This window comes from Corvus moneduloides, chromosome 9 (assembly GCF_009650955.1).
Source record: "Corvus moneduloides isolate bCorMon1 chromosome 9, bCorMon1.pri, whole genome shotgun sequence".
NCBI classification, from domain to species: domain Eukaryota; kingdom Metazoa; phylum Chordata; class Aves; order Passeriformes; family Corvidae; genus Corvus; species Corvus moneduloides.
In genome coordinates, this window is record NC_045484.1 from 21448112 (window position 1) to 21463328 (window position 15217).

Here is a 15217-nt window from a genome sequence, read left to right on the forward strand (position 1 = left end):
GCACCCAGAGAAACAGGGCTAGAAAATGTTGCTGAGGCAGCCCAGTCTGTCGGTGGATCTGCAGGGCATTTGCATTTCCTATCAGGAAATGTATCTGTGCATTATGGTTTCTGGTATGTGCTGCCATGCATTAGAATGTGCAAATGATAACAAAAAGTGGTATTTTTGTCAGTCTTTGTTTGTTTGGTTTTAGTCTGTTGTGATTCAGCAAAAAAGCTGAGGCCTATGAAATCAGCAGATATTCAGGTGCTTGGAATGTCCTGTGGATTGGGCAGCTGGAGGTTTCCACATTGCAGAAGAGCAAGTGTGGGGAGCTGCTTCAGCTGTGCTCAGCCGTACCTATCTCTCTGGTGCCTCCTCTGGAGACACATAAGGTTTAACTGGAGCTGTAAGGTCCTGGTTGGGACTCCCCACAAAACTCCCCAGAAATGTTTCCTACCCTACCTCCAGCCAAAGGAATCTGCACAGATAGACAGCACAGCTCTTATCCAGGTGCTTCTAGAAAAAACACAAGCAGACAAATCACGTTAGGTCAGATTCCTCAATGGATCCCTGAGATCTTCTGGGTATGGCCTGGTGAATATGACTCCCATTCTGCAAAAATTCTGTGTAAATAATCCCATCCCCAAATGGATCCTCCTGAAAGAGGACATTTCAGGGTGCACTGTAACTCAGGCTTTGTGTGATGTGCTCCCCCACAGCTGCCAGGGGAGCACAGAACGAGTTGCACATAGCAATTAACAGTTCTGAGCCTGACTGGCCTCTACAGCCAGCTTCGTTTTCCAGGCAAATGGGGGCAGCTGCATCTGGCGTCCACCTTCTTCAGATCCTCTCCACCCCTCCTGCCATGGGGTAGCTGGGTAGCTGTGCTGTGGGAGCCTCTGCTCACTGCCATCCCTCCCTCAGCATGCCATGGGCACCGCGCGGCCCCAGAGCACTCTGTAAATAGTCGGAAACGATGAATGGATTTCCCTTTCCTCTCCATGTGTGCTTTAGATTTTTGGCCGGATACAGCATGGGCTCAGGACACATCAAAACATGAGACTCACTCCCTGGCAGCCCTGGCTTTCAAATGGGAACAGTTTGATTTGTGAGGCAGTGTGAGGTTTGGTGTGTGAAGCTTATGATGATTTCCTGGGGAACACTTTTTGTTTGCCAGGCAAAGAGCCTGGAGCCTACTGGTGGCTGGCACAGCCTCCCTGGGATGCTGGGTGTGAGACCCTCTGGGGCTGGGTTGTAGCAAGGCCATGTCGTGCTGTGCCCTGGCCAGCACTGGGCATGGGAAAATACTCAGGGAAAGCCAGGCTTTCTCCTGCTTCCACTTCCCCCCAAACGTGTTTACCACAACCCGGAGGGTTTTCTCCCTGGGCAGTGGCCACGCTCCCATGTGGGCTGGGCAGCTTGTTGCCACCCTGCTTGTGCTCCCACTCAGCCCCTTTCAACCCAGACAGTGTCCCCACGATGGGCCACTGCAGGATGAGTCAGGCCCTGGCACAACACGGAGCCCAGGGTGGGCCATGCCTCGCACCCCGGCTCGTGGCGGCGGGAGGCTGAGGTGTCGCGAGGTGTGCACGGCCTCAGCCTCGCCACATGCCGCTCCCCAGGGGACAGCCTGTGCAGGGCTGCTCCCGACGGCTCCTGGAGTCAGGGCCGTCTCCAAACAATGGGTGGAGAGCAGGAAACGCCGCATGGGAAACAGGATTTGGCTCCGCCGCCGCCGCCAGCCACAGCCCCTTGGCCCCTTTCCTTTCCCTGCTCCAGAGAGCCCTTCCCACAGCCGTCAGCCACGGGGCTGCACCGAGGGGATGGGGATGCCACTGCCCGAGCGGGCTGGGGCATGAGGCACTCTGAACCTTGGACAAAAAGCAGGGTCGGGACACCTCCTGCCTGGGCTAGGGGCCCAGCATGGCTCAGGGAACCCTGAGCAAGCAGCCCTAGCCCTGGAGGGGTGGGTGGGTGACTTTTCCTGGAAGAGCTGTTGCCAGACGGGGGACCCCAGTGGCCCCTTGGCCAGCAAACCCTGCTCCTAAGCAGCTGGCTGGCCACTGAGCCAGCAGGAACGAGGGCATCTCTCTTTCCGTGCCCAGCCTATGCACCAGAGGAGGTGATCCCAGCTGCCCTGGCAGTCAAGCAGCAGCATGGAGAAGAGATGGAGGGCACGGGCAGGGAGCAGGGGTCCTGAGCTGTCGCTCACGTGGAGCTCCTAGGCAGCCACAGCCTCCAGCTCTGATCTCTGTAGCCAGGAAATGCCAGGGATTTTCTGACCTCTGCCAGATTTGGAACAAGCGCCGAGGACATGGGACTCCAGGTTTATCTTCTACTTCTCTTCCCACACCTGGCAGGTAAATCTCCCCTTTTCGTCTGCCCCAAGTGAGCAGCCCCTGCCTGAGGGTGGCTTGGTGGGACGAGGCAGCTGTGGAAGCTCAGTGGTGCCATCGGGGCAGGGTTGGGAGGGAGGAAATATCCCTTTGTGATCAGCCATTTAGAGCCCTCAGAGGCCCCTGGCTGCCTCTCCCTGAAATGGGAGAAGAGGCACCCCGAGACCCTTGTTCTGATGCATGCTTGGCTCATGCTAGGGAGCTGATTCAGCTGGGGTCTCCAAAAAGAGAGCAGAAATGCCCATTGTGTCATCCCAAAGGGGCTGCAATGCACCTTGGTTTGCGCTGGCTGTGCCTACTGGACTGGGGGTAGAAAAAATGTCCTGGTAAGGGGGAGACATCTGAGTGACAGGATCTGGCCCTGAGGCAGGGCTGGTGTGGCCATGCTCTTGCCCAGCTGTGATGCGCCCTCGTGCTCCCCCACCCCAGGGGCCATCCTGGACATCACCCTGATCGCCAACGTGCAGAGCCTGTCCCACTCCGACTTCTTCCTCTCCTGCATCGTGGGGGAGCGTGACGTGAGCTACCTGCAGATCGAGCGGGAGAACAAGATCGTGATGACGCACCCCAAAATGGGCTTCCAAAACTACCGCAACCGCAGCAACCAAGTCCAGGCCAGGGGCTTCTCCAAGGCCGACCTGGTGGGGATCCTCTACTGCCTGGGGCGCACCCCGACCGAGCAGGCCCAGGTGGTCTATGTGCACAACAGCCACAATGGTGAGTGGCTTTTGGGGACAGCAGGAGGCCCCTGCCTGCCAGCCGGGTGCACGGGGGATCTGCCCACCCTGTGCTCCACAATCCCAGCACCAACCGGGGTGGTGGGGGGGCAGTGGTGACCCATAGGCTAGGTTTGGGGTCCACCAGCACCAGTGGGGTGGAGATGGAAGGGAGATGGACGGGATGTTCAGCTGGAGGAGCATGGCTGAGCCCCATGGAGGAGCCATCTGGATTTGTAATGGTGACTGGCGGAAGGGCAAGGTCCAAGAGGAAGTTGAGTGCCCTTGGGTTGTGGGGTCTGGAAATCATTAACCAGAGCAGGGGACAGCCCTTCAGAGCTGTGCCAGCCCGTGCTCCCACCACAGGCTCAAGGGGAGGAGGTAGTTCTGGGGCAGATCTTTGGCAACCTCCCCGGGTGCTGGACAAACACCATCCCAGGGCAGCACATTGCTGCTCCAGCAGTGGAACTTGCTGAGAGGCACTGCCAGGCTGCACTGTAGCCAAGAGCAGTGCTGGGCTCATCTCCTGCTCCTATTTTGGGCCATAAAAATTGAAAGGGCCTCCCTGGGCTGACCAGCAGCAGGGATACCACTTGGGGCAGCCCTCTCCCACACTGCCCCTCTGACTTCCCCTCCCTCTGCTTGAGACTTTGCAAAATTATTAGGAGTGAAATTTTCTGTGATGTTTGCCTCAGGATGCTTTTTAGCTCTTTTTTAGAAAGTCTACCTAAAACAGTTGACCATTGGCTGAGAATAGGAGGGTATACAAATTTCCCTGCCTGTATTAAGACACAGCTTCAGCAAGGAGCTCGAGTGTCTCCAAACTGGGGCACAGAGGCTGCTGGTGGGGCCCAAGCATCCCCCAGGGAGCAGGGCTCAGCCTGTGTCCTTGTAAAGAGGCTCAAGCTGAAGAATGGCAGTGGTCCTATTGGAAATGGAGCTGGGTGGTCTGAGCAAGCAGGGCAGAACTGAGGGAACGGAGCAGAGGCAAATGGAGATGGTGTCGGAGGCACAACCACCAGCAGGGGGTGAGGAGCACAGAGAGGTTTCTGTACCCCCCAGGTGTCCTTGTTTATAAATCATGGATGGAGGTGATGGCTCTGGGGCTCCATCCTTGGGACAGTGTTTCCCATGGTGGGGTGTTCTCAGCCAGCCCCCAATCCTGGGTCCACTTACCCAGGCCAAAATAGTGCTGTGGAGGAGCTGGTCAGGGCCTGGGTTCGAGCCCCTGTGGGAATTACAAGTGCCAAAAAGGTGTCTCTTTCACAAGTTCCAAAGAAGCTGACATTGCTCTGTTTAGAGGAGAAGTTAAGAAAATAAAGGAAAAAGTAAGCAAAAAATTTACATGTTTGCAGGAGGGCTGGATACAAAACCCACTGAGGGGCTTGGTGTGTGTCATCTCTCCTGTTTAGCCTGAGAGCACACCAAAGCAGGCCAGGGCAATGAAACAGTGGGTGGGGAATGCTGTTAGAGGAAAGCTGGCAGCTCTCAAAAGGTCATGCATGGGGAAGAAGTTAGGAAGTTTGATAAATTTTGGAAGCATTGCTTAAAAAACAAAATAAAGCAACCCAAAGAGGTCCTGAGGAGTACTTTCAGAAGTATTTAAATCTGTCGGTAAACTATTTTTTACACTATCCAGAGCAGAAAGACACTCAGAAAAACAACTACAGAAAACAATTTTTTTTTTCTTTTTTTTTGCATCCATGTGCACAACAGAAAAGTTGGGAGAAATGCAAGTGTTGATAGCAGGAGACAGGTGATAAGCAGCAGAACGGAGCAGCGCAACATTGCCAGGCTGGGCATGCCATGAGCAAGGCTGTGTTGCTGCCCGTGGGACACCAGACTTTCCTAAAAGCTTCTGGATAGGGAGCTACAGGCCTGAAAACTCAGAAACCAGAAAATTAGCAGAAACTGTAATAAAGAGCAGAATTTGTGGTTATGTGGTCCCTGAGAAAGAGGCAGGTTTGTTTGTGGGAGTCTCAGAGGCGGCAGCAGTGAGGATGCTGTGGAAGACCAAAGCAGTGAGGATGTTATGGAAGACATTGGCCGCTCAGATTCCTGAAGAAAACTGGGAAAACTCCCTTTCAAAGGTTCTTTGAGAGAAACTTTGCACCCAGGGGGTGGCAGAAGAGATCTTTGCATGGGTAAATAACTGACCAAAAGAAGGGAAAGCAGGAATAGCCATGGTCCTTGTCACACGAGGGAGTTCCCACTGGCATGGTATGAGGTCTCGGCATGGACCTGTGTCACCGTCTTGGGTACAAAGAGCTGAACAAGCAGCTGTGCTTGCTGCTGTCCCCGAGCTGCCTGGGGAATGATGGATGCACTACGGAGTGACAGAGAGGGGAGAGATGCAGTCTGGGAGGGCTGCAGTGATGGAGTGACAGGTAAATCAGTGTGCACAAATGCAAAGCGTTGTGTTTGGCGTCCCAGAGAACTGTCAGCTCTCATTCCAGGGAGTGAGGTGGAGTGAGACAGAATGAGGGCCATATCTGTGAGCCCTCCACTGGGGCTGCAAAGTCCATGGAAGAGAGATCCCAGCTAGAGGGATAGATGGGGAGGGGATTCTGGGAAATTACTGCGAAGTGTGACCTCCAGTGCCCTTCCCTGGGCGTCTGTGGCTTGGGCTGCTTCCTGCTGGTCCTTGGCCTCAGAGGGGCAGGACACAGGGCTGGATGTGTTTTAGCTGCAACCCGGCGTGGCTCCTTTTAGTGTGTGCAAGCTGGAGTACTGCCAGGCTCTGAAAGCCAGCAGCTGCCTGTGTCCTCCTTTGTGTCTGTCCTGGCACGCCCAGGGCTTGGTTTCCCAGGCCTTAAGGTATTTATAGACCCATTTGTGCTCAGGCTGGGGTCTGGCTGTCTCATATTAATACTCCAGGAGTTCATTGCTGCAGCACCTGGGGAATCAGGAAAACAGCCATGACTGGGCTGCTGGTCCTGAGGGCTGGAGTGCAGCCTCCTGCACACTTAATTCCCCTCACCTGCCCCACTGTCCCTGCCTGCAGCACTCCACACCTCCCCAGCTGGCAGCAGGCAGGGTGCACCATGCACACTTGTTCCAGATGTCACCTCCTGAGACTACTGCCACCAGCATCCTGTGCAGATGGTGGGCTGGTCAGAGGGCAGGGTGCCAAATTCCATTCTTTGGTGTCTGCCTGAAGGGGCTGAAGGGGCCAGAAAGGGAGCCCTGTCCCTGCAGAGGCTTGGGGGGTCCTGGGTCCAGCATGGAGCTGAGAGAGAGATGTGTCATGACATTCCAGCAGAAACATATGGTGGGTGCTGGGCTGTGCTGTGCCAGGGTGTGTCCTGGTGTGGTTGGTCTGAGGGTGTCACACTATCCTCGGGTGTGAGTGCCCTCAGGGGTGACTGCTGTGCAGCCTATTCCTCCTCCTTCTCCTCCACAGCCCACCTCTTCCCGGTGAAGGCCACACAGTCTGTGAATGTTGCCGAGGCGGCCACCTTCTCTGCCAGGATCCTCAAGAGGAAGGAGACAGATGTTATGTGGAAAAGAAATGGCAAGTAGTTCCAAGAGCAGGCACAGGGCTGGAGTTGCTCCCAGCTGGTGCCTGGTGCTGGCCCTGGGGGCACGGGAGGTCACAGATAACCCTCTGTCCCCTTGCAGGCACCTACTACCAGACCACGGACCGGGGCGAGGTGCAGGATGACCACGTCATCCTGACACTCCCCAATGTCAGTGTCAGTGAAAACGGTGTCTACAGTGCCACATTCATGGGGGACAGCCCTCTGTGGAGTGCCTTCTACCGCCTCATCGTGAGAGGTGAGCAGGGCCCTGACTGCCTGGGAGTTGGGGACAGCCAGCTCTACCCTGCCCTATGGCAGGTGGCACTCTGGCCCCCTCTGCTCTCTCTGCAGCCTGCCCTGCAAAGAAGTGGGGACCATCCTGTGAGAAGGACTGTCCCGACTGCCTGAATGGCGGCATCTGCCATGATCACGTTGGCGAATGCATCTGCCCTCCAGGGTTCATGGGCACCCGCTGTGAGAGAGGTGAGTTCCACCTGCCCAGCACTGGGTGCTGTGCCCAGGGCATCTGTGGGGGCTCTCTTGCACCCCCAGACCTGAGCACTGTGTCAAGAAATAGCATCTTCATCCCCAGCACCTCCCCACCCGCAGTGCCCTGTTTCCAGGCCAGGGCTGGACCACCCACATGGGTCCCATGTCCCTCCAAGTGGTGATCCAGGGCTTGGGGCACCTGAGCGATCTCTGTGCCGTGCACAAGCAGTGCGTGGATGAATGATGGGTGAGGGCAGACCATGCTTCTTTTTCCAGCCTGCCAGGAAGGCCAGTTTGGCCGCAACTGCCAGGAGACGTGCCAGAGAGCCCAGGGCTGCCGGGGGCTGAGCTTCTGCCTGCTCGACCCCTACGGCTGCTCCTGCGCCTCGGGCTGGAGTGGCTCCCGCTGTGACCAAGGTACAGGGACATGGGTATCCATCAGCTCTCCCTCCCAGCCTGGGCTTCCTCCAGGGCCTGGCTGCTCTGCAGCAGCACCTGTGCAAACCTCTTCCAGTCTGAGGGTCGGCACAGGCTGAGCAGTACTGCTGCCTGCATCAGCTGCTTGCTGTCTCTGTCTCCATGGTCCTGTGCCATGGCCAGGGGTAGCAGCGAGCTCTCCTCTTCCCACAGCCTGTCCCCCAGGATTCTATGGCCCTGACTGTGCCCTGGGGTGCACCTGCCAAAACGGAGGCAGCTGTAACCGCTTCAGAGGCTGCATCTGCCCTGCAGGCTGGCATGGGCAGCACTGTGAGAAGTCAGGTGAGACTGGCACAAGGCTGTGAAGGGTTTCCATCCCCCACCCTCAAGTGGGCGCTGGCTCCTTCCTCACTGGTGACTGGGAGGGCCATTGGCTATCAGTCTCACCAGCTGGTTCAGCAGGACCCCTTGCCTGCAGAAATAGCCTCCAAGTCTGTGGAAACCAGGACACTGCAAGGGCAACATCCCAGCATTATCTGTGCTGAGAGTGTTGCTGAGCCCAGCAGGTGGGGTGGGATCAGGGCTGGACCATAGCATCCATCACCTTTCCCTTGGCACCACAGTCTGATGCAGCTGGGTCCAAGGAAAGGTGCCAGGCTTTCTTTTGCCTGGGGAGGAGCAGGGCCAGCCCTAATGTTGATTTCTGTTTACCAGACCGGTTCCCCCAGATCATCCAACTGGCCTCAGAGCTGGAGTTCAACCTGGGATCAGAACCCATCATCAGCTGCGTGGCCATTGGCAACCCACTGCCCACCAGTGACAGGGTGGAGCTGCGCAAGGCTGACGGCACTGTGCTCAAGGTAGTATTCCATGCCCTTGCCCCACCACCATCTCCGTGTTGCCAGCTCCCTCAAGAGTACCTGGAGCTGCTGGGCAGCTTCAGACTGACAGGGGGGCTGAGCCAGGGGCTGAGTGTAGAGGCTGACAGCACCCTCTGTGCTGCAGCTCATCAAAACCATCATCGAGCCAAAGCAGATCACCTGCGAGTTCGAGGCGCGGCACCTGACGAAGGCGGACACGGGTCTCTGGGAGTGCCGGGTCTCCACAACTGGGGGCCAGGACAGCCGGAAAGTCAAGGTCAATATCCGAGGTGAGGAAAGTGCAGTGGCATAATCAGGACAAGCCAGGCTTGCTGGGGGAGGCTGCCAGCATGGTGTGGCAATACCACCCCTGCCCCAGGCTGGGTGCCTCCCATCATGGGCTGCAGTGCCAGCTGGCAGGTTTGGGTGATTATAAAAGACTCTCCTGACAAAGCTGGAAGGAGCCAAGAGGTGGCAGATGTATCCATGCTCTGCTCCCTGTTGCTCCCAGTCCCACCAGTGTCATTCCCTTCTTCCCCCCAAGTGCCACCAGTGCCCTTGAGGGCCCCCCGGCTGTTGGCCAAGCAGAGTCGCCAGCTTGTGGTGTCGCCTGTGGACTACTTCTCTGGTGATGGACCCATCACCTCCATCAAGCTCTTCTACAAGCCCAAGGATGACAATTCAGCCTGGTCATCCATTGTGGGTATGTGTCTGCAGGGCTGGGGGGCACAGTTAGGACCTGTGTGGGAGGGTGAGGTCTGGGGTGGGCAGATGTCTCCACACCAGGCCCCCCACAGTGATGAGGAGGGTGCTGGTGGCAGGGCAGACTGTGGATCATGGGCATGGTTTTGACATGTCCTCTTGGCCAACAGTCGACAACAGCGAGAACATCACCCTCATGAACCTCCGGCCAGTGACCGCCTACATCGTCAAGGTGCAGCTGAGCCGTCCAGGGGCTGGTGGGGAGGGCAGAAAAGGGCCTGAAGCCATCATGGTGACTGACTGCCTTGGTGAGACTCCATCTCCCCCATCCTGACTCTGACCCTGCACAGCACAGAGCCTGCAAAATCTCACGGCTGATGCGCTGTGAGGCTTTGCTGCCTTTTTGTTTGCAGAGCCCACAGTCAAGCCTGTGATTGAAGGCTGGTCCGTAGAAGAGAAAAACATGCTTCATGTCAACTGGAAGTTGCCAAGTAACCATGAGCCAGCACATGGGTTCATTGTCCACCTCTTTGACTCTGCAAGGCAGCTGGTATCTGAGAAAAACATCACGTCCATCTCTGTGCTCTCTGCCCGCATCGGGGACTTGGAGTTTAACAAGGAGTACAGGCTGGAGGTGCTGGTGTACCACTGCACCAGCCTGGGGCCACCCTCTGACCCCTATAAGGTCATGATCAACAGCAAAGGTGGGTCCAGCAGAACCCAGGGAACTATAACAGGGAATTACAATGATAAATCAGTTATAATTGTAACAGCAACCATCCCCAGGTCCCGCTGCTCCTGTATCCCATCTCTGATAGAACATGAACAGCTTTTTGGGGAAAATGTGCCCTCCTTTCCTCACTAGACCCTGCAGCCTCCAGCACCAAGCAGCTAAGAAACATCCTAAGCTGAATATAACATTCAGGCCGTCACAAACAGATCTGTTCACAAACAGATCTGCTCTCTTGCCCAAACCCTGATAGACTTGTCTATACTTGCTGCCTTTACAATATCCTGTAGCAACAAGTTCCTGATATAATTATACTCTGCATAAAAAAAATATTTCACTTTGGTTTGCTTTAACCCTGCTGCCAGGTAGTTTTGCTGGGTGGTCACTAGGGCCTGGGGAGCCCTGCAGTCCCACCTGTGGGCACACACACACACAACCCCTGAAGTAGGTGGAAGACCATGGGGAGTTGGAGCACCAGCCTGACCAAGCTTTCTGACAACCAAGGGGAAAGGCATACACGAGGCCTTTGGGGAGGCTTGGCACCAGCCTGTACACATTGAGAGGACCGGTAGACATCAGGCTTGAGGGATGAGAGGTTTCCTCTGCTCTCTGCTTGTAAGAGCTTTGTATGATTTGGGGATTGGGGGTTAGGGATGTGGGCAAGCAGGAGAGGGTGGTGGGAACTCAGTGCGTGAGGGAGGCCTGAAGAAATAAAATGTCACATGAGTTAGTACACAGGCATTTAGACCTCAGATGTTCTCTGTGGCTGGGAACATTTGGGGGTACAGTCCTGCTTCAGTGTGGCACATGGAGAGCAGCTCCACCTCCTCCAAGCAGGGGCCAGGGGTCCCTGGAGGTCCCTCAAAGCTGGCCTGGCTCTGGTTGCCATTGCCACAGGGTGCAGTCCTCACAGCAGAACTGAGCCCCTGCAGCACCAGGAGCCCCGTCCTGGGACTGACACTCTCCCCTCTCTATCCCAGGGCCCTCCTCCCCGCAGTTGCTCTTGGCAGAGCCCATGTCCGACACCGCTGTCAGGCTCTCCTGGCAAGTGCCTGAGTACCCCAACGGGGGGATCACCAAGTACATCGTGGAGCTGCAGCAGCTGGGGGGCACCAGTGAACCCCAGTGGATCGACACCGACAGTGGCGCCGAGACCACCAAGATCGTTGGGGGCCTCAACGCCAGCACCAGCTACCAGTTTCGTGTCCGTGCCAACTCCCACGTCCCAGGGGAATGGAGCCAGCCTGTGAAAGCCAAGACCCTTGGGGATGGTGAGAGGGGTGTCCCAGCAGGCAAGGGGCTCACAACTCTGCTGCAGCTTGGGCTCAGATTCTGGGTCAGCAAAGAATGATTGGGGTGACAGTGGCTCTGAAGCAGCAGCCCAAGACCAAAACACTTGGTATCTTAAGAAAACCTGTTCCTCCTAGTCCTAAAGGGGCAGGCGTGGCATGATGACAGCATGGCACCTATAGAGTGGCTCTGCCTTGGCCAGAGGGGAATGTGAATCAAGGGGCTAGAGGAGCAGAGCCGAGCCAGCATGGGAGGAGATCATGGCTTGGCCCAAAGCTGGTTGGAGGTCCAGAAACCAGTGGTTCAGTGTCAGGAGCTGGGCTGTGACACTTTCCCCTCTGTGCCACTGTGGCACCGGGACCTCAGACGTGGTTATGGTATCTTCATTGGGGGCCTGGGTGCTGGCAGAGGGCTGCTGTCATGGTGCTTGGCCACTAGTGCGGGCTGGGCAGGGCTCGACCATGGACCACAACCCTCCATCCCTCCTTTTGGCAGGAGCGCTGAGCGTGCCGCCCAGCCTGGGCAGCCAGAGCACTGAGCAGGCGGGAACAGACCAGCAGCTGCTGTTGGCCATTGTTGGCTCTGTGTCCGTCACTTGCTTCACCATCCTCTTTGCTCTCCTGGCGCTTTTCCTCATCAAGAAGAATTTTTTCCACCGGCGCCGCACCTTTACGTACCAGTCTGGCTCGGTGAGTGCCGCCTGCCCCACCAGGACCGTGTCCCCTGCTCCCCACGTCCCAGCCCGATCCAGGTCACGTTCCATAGCCTCCAGTCCGGATGCAGCCAGACCTCACTTCCACACGGAGAGGGTGCGGAGCCCGCCCTTGCCCATGACTCCTGTCCTGCTGGGACTGCCGCATGGGCAGAGAGGTGCCCGGTGCCTCTAACCTCACCTGCTCCCATCTGCCAGGGGGAAGAGACCATCCTACAGTTCAACTCAGGGACCCTGACCCTGACACGCCGGCCCAAGCCACAGCCTGAGCCCCTCAGCTACCCCATCCTGGAGTGGGAAGACATCAAGTTTGAGGACATGATTGGGGAGGGCAACTTCGGGCAGGTAATCAGGGCCATGATAAAAAAGGACGGTCTGAAAATGAATGCGGCCATCAAGATGCTGAAAGGTGAGTGCTGGGGGAGGCAGGCAGGGTGGGCTGAGGGCTGCCACTGTGTCCTGGGCCATGCTTGTGCTGGGGAGCATCAGGAGTAATTTTCAGAGAAGCAAAGGCCCTTGTTGTAGGCCTAAGGTGTCTATCCCTTCTTTGTTTCCAGAGTTTGCTTCAGAGAATGACCATCGGGACTTTGCTGGGGAGCTGGAGGTGCTCTGCAAACTGGGCCATCACCCCAACATCATCAACTTGCTGGGTGCCTGCGAGAACAAGGGTGAGGCTGTCCCATTCTACCCTCTCCCCAGCCCCACAGCCTCTGCCCAGTTGTGTATTCCTTTTTGCTGGGGAGAACCCCAATAGCCCAACCTCCTCCTGCCCCCAGGCTACCTGTACATTGCCATTGAGTATGCTCCATATGGAAACCTCCTCGACTTCCTCCGCAAAAGCCGAGTCTTGGAGACAGACCCAGCCTTTGCCAAGGAGCACGGCACTGCCTCCACCCTCACATCCCAGCAGCTCCTCCAGTTTGCTTCAGACGTGGCCAAGGGGATGCAGTACCTGAGTGAGAAGCAGGTACATCCCAGCAAGCCCCTCAGAGTACCCTTCCCCTGGGGCCTGGGGGTTACCCATTGGGGCATGAGGTCCCTGGGGCCAGCAGGAGGGAGTGCGTGGCTCCTGCTAACTGCTCTTCCCTTTCAGTTCATTCACAGGGACCTGGCAGCAAGAAACATCCTGGTGGGAGAAAATCTGGCCTCCAAAATTGCTGACTTTGGCCTCTCCAGAGGGGAGGAGGTCTATGTGAAGAAGACAATGGTGAGGCAGGAGTGAAACATCTCCATGGATCACAGCTGTCTTCCACCCAGGGGGCAGCCCCCAGCCCTGATGGTGGCTCTCCTTTTTCCCAGGGCCGTTTGCCGGTTCGCTGGATGGCCATTGAGTCCCTTAACTACAGCGTGTACACCACCAAGAGCGATGTGTAAGTCCTGCAGGCAAGGGCACTGGGCTGGGGCATGGCTGTGGCCCCTCCACCCCTCTCTGGCACAGTCAGAGAGGCAATGCTGTTGCTCTGGGTGCTGCAAGAGCAGGAGCTGATGCTGGTGCATCTCCCTGGGGAGCTGCTGGCTCTGCCCAGCCTCTGGATGCCTGTTCCACCCTGGGCTTTGCACTGTGCCCATCAGTGGGGCACAGCTGGGCACTCTGTCACAGCCTCGGCTCCTCCCCTTTCAGGTGGTCATTCGGTGTCCTGCTCTGGGAGATTGTCAGCTTGGGTAAGGCTCTTCTCTCTCCCCTGCCTTCACTCAGGCCCCTGTAGGTCTGGTTATCCTGGAGCCCCGGGGGAAACACCCTAGGGACTGTCACCTCCTCAGCCCCTGCCTGTCTCTGGCTGTAGGGGGGACACCGTACTGCGGGATGACGTGCGCCGAGCTCTACGAGAAGCTGCCCCAGGGATACCGCATGGAGAAGCCGCGCAACTGCGACGACGAGGTGTAAGTGGACAGAGCCTCTTACAGAGCCCCGGCTGATGGTGGCACCCACGTCCTGCCAACCCCACCGCCCCACAGGGCTCACACCAGCTTTCAGTAGCTTCTGCCTGGTTGCCTCTGCATTGTGGCTGAGGGATGGGCTGGGGTCCCACACCCCAAACACCTTTCCTGGGCTTTAGTTTCCCGCCTGCTTCCCCCATCTCCCTCAAAGAGCTTTTCTGTCCCCTCTCCTCCTGTGCGCCCTGAGCCGCCCGCGACTCTCCCCCCCAGGTACGAGCTGATGCGGCAGTGCTGGCGCGACCGCCCCTACGAGCGCCCTCCCTTCGCCCAGATCTCCATGCAGCTCATCCGCATGCTAGAGGCCAGGAAGGTGAGTGCTAGCGGCTCAGTGGGAGGGATGCCCACGGCGCACGGGGCTTTTCCACATGCTGGAGCATCCCTTGGACTCGAGGATGGACAGCCAGCAGCAGAACCATGTGTGGGGGTTAACCCCAGCATCACTTCTTGGGTGTGGGGAGGCAACAGGGCACAGTGCCCATGAGCATGCTAATGGGGATGGGAGGTAGATGTGGACATGCTCACAAACTGGCTCCTAACTGGGGTTCCCCACAGGCCTACGTGAACATGGCCCTGTTCGAGAACTTCACCTATGCAGGGATTGATGCCACCGCCGAGGAGGCGTGAGGCTGCGCTGGCACCGCTCAGAGGGGCAACGCTGGCCCCAGCCTGCTGGAACAGTGCTCTGGGGACACAGGGCTGCTCGTCCTGCTCCAGCGCCAAGCAGCCAAATGCCGGTGCCCCTCCCCAAGAGCACCTTCCCCACAGCAGGACTGTGCCATCCCCTCCCTGGCATGGTGCCAGCCACCGACAGCCCCACACTGCTGCGGACACACTGGGACGGCCCCCAAGGACAAGCAGCAGCAGGGTGCTTGCAGCAGAACTGGCAGGAGGAGGCCTCCCTCGGGAGCCAGGGTGCTGCCTAAGCCCACGGACACAAATGCTCAAGCTTTGGGGCGAGAGGAGGAAGCAGCAACACAACAGCTGCCTGCCCTGCAGCTCTCAGCATGCTCTGGGCCTGAAGTGGTGCCAGGGGGCTGTGAGCAGTGCTGCTGGCACGGCATGGGGCCACACCAGCAGGTGCAAAGGGACAGTGTTGGCTGTGCACAGCCTCCTGCTCTGCAGCGGCCCTTCGGAGGTGTCAGCTCTGCCTTACAGACAATAAAGATCATGCAACAGCCGGGTCCAGAGGAGTGTTGGTGAGGACCCAGCTCTGCCCCACTGACAGCACTGGGGAACAGGATGTGGGGGCCCAGTGATCTGCTGCTGTGGTGGGCACTCCTTGGAATCCTGTTCCCATTGGGGTCCTCTGATAATCCCCAGGAGCCTCCCAGCATTCCCAGACAAGTCCCGGGTCTCATCGTGCCATGGAGATGGGTTTTCTTAGGATCCAGTTGGGATCTTTTCCCACAGAAACAATTTAAGACTTGGTCCTGTCCCCAAAGGGATATGGAGAACAGACTATGT

At 57.4% G+C, this 15217-nt stretch overlaps 1 protein-coding gene across 2 annotated transcripts; it reads left to right on the plus strand.

Annotated features, from left to right (window-relative positions):
• Positions 1–1744: 1744 nt before the first annotated feature.
• Positions 1745–14938, plus strand: TIE1 (tyrosine kinase with immunoglobulin like and EGF like domains 1). Of its 2 annotated transcripts, none has more exons than XM_032117351.1 (23): positions 1745–2342; positions 2808–3095; positions 6498–6608; positions 6716–6871; positions 6967–7098; positions 7381–7521; positions 7735–7863; positions 8236–8381; positions 8527–8671; positions 8926–9084; positions 9254–9391; positions 9497–9787; positions 10794–11084; positions 11599–11912; positions 12014–12224; positions 12373–12483; positions 12592–12782; positions 12909–13022; positions 13115–13185; positions 13437–13477; positions 13600–13696; positions 13964–14063; positions 14306–14938. In XM_032117351.1, exons 1-23 carry the CDS (start codon positions 2297–2299, stop codon positions 14375–14377), a joined length of 3495 nt encoding a protein of 1164 aa, XP_031973242.1. In that variant the 5' UTR covers positions 1745–2296; the 3' UTR covers positions 14378–14938. The 2 variants fall into 2 exon arrangements, with proteins under 2 accessions (XP_031973242.1, XP_031973243.1); XM_032117352.1 differs by having other exon boundaries at positions 1746–2342; positions 11599–11792.
• The last annotated feature ends 279 nt before the right edge of the window (positions 14939–15217 follow it).

Bases quoted from the DNA above. Each gene is read 5' to 3' on its own strand.
- TIE1 (XM_032117351.1), top strand. From the start codon at position 2,297: ATGGGACTCCAGGTTTATCTTCTACTTCTCTTCCCACACCTGGCAG. The intron at 3,096-6,497 runs GTGAGTGGCTTT...TCTCCTCCACAG, and splicing joins TGTGCACAACAGCCACAATG to CCCACCTCTTCCCGGTGAAG. The intron at 6,872-6,966 runs GTGAGCAGGGCC...CTCTCTCTGCAG, and splicing joins CTACCGCCTCATCGTGAGAG to CCTGCCCTGCAAAGAAGTGG.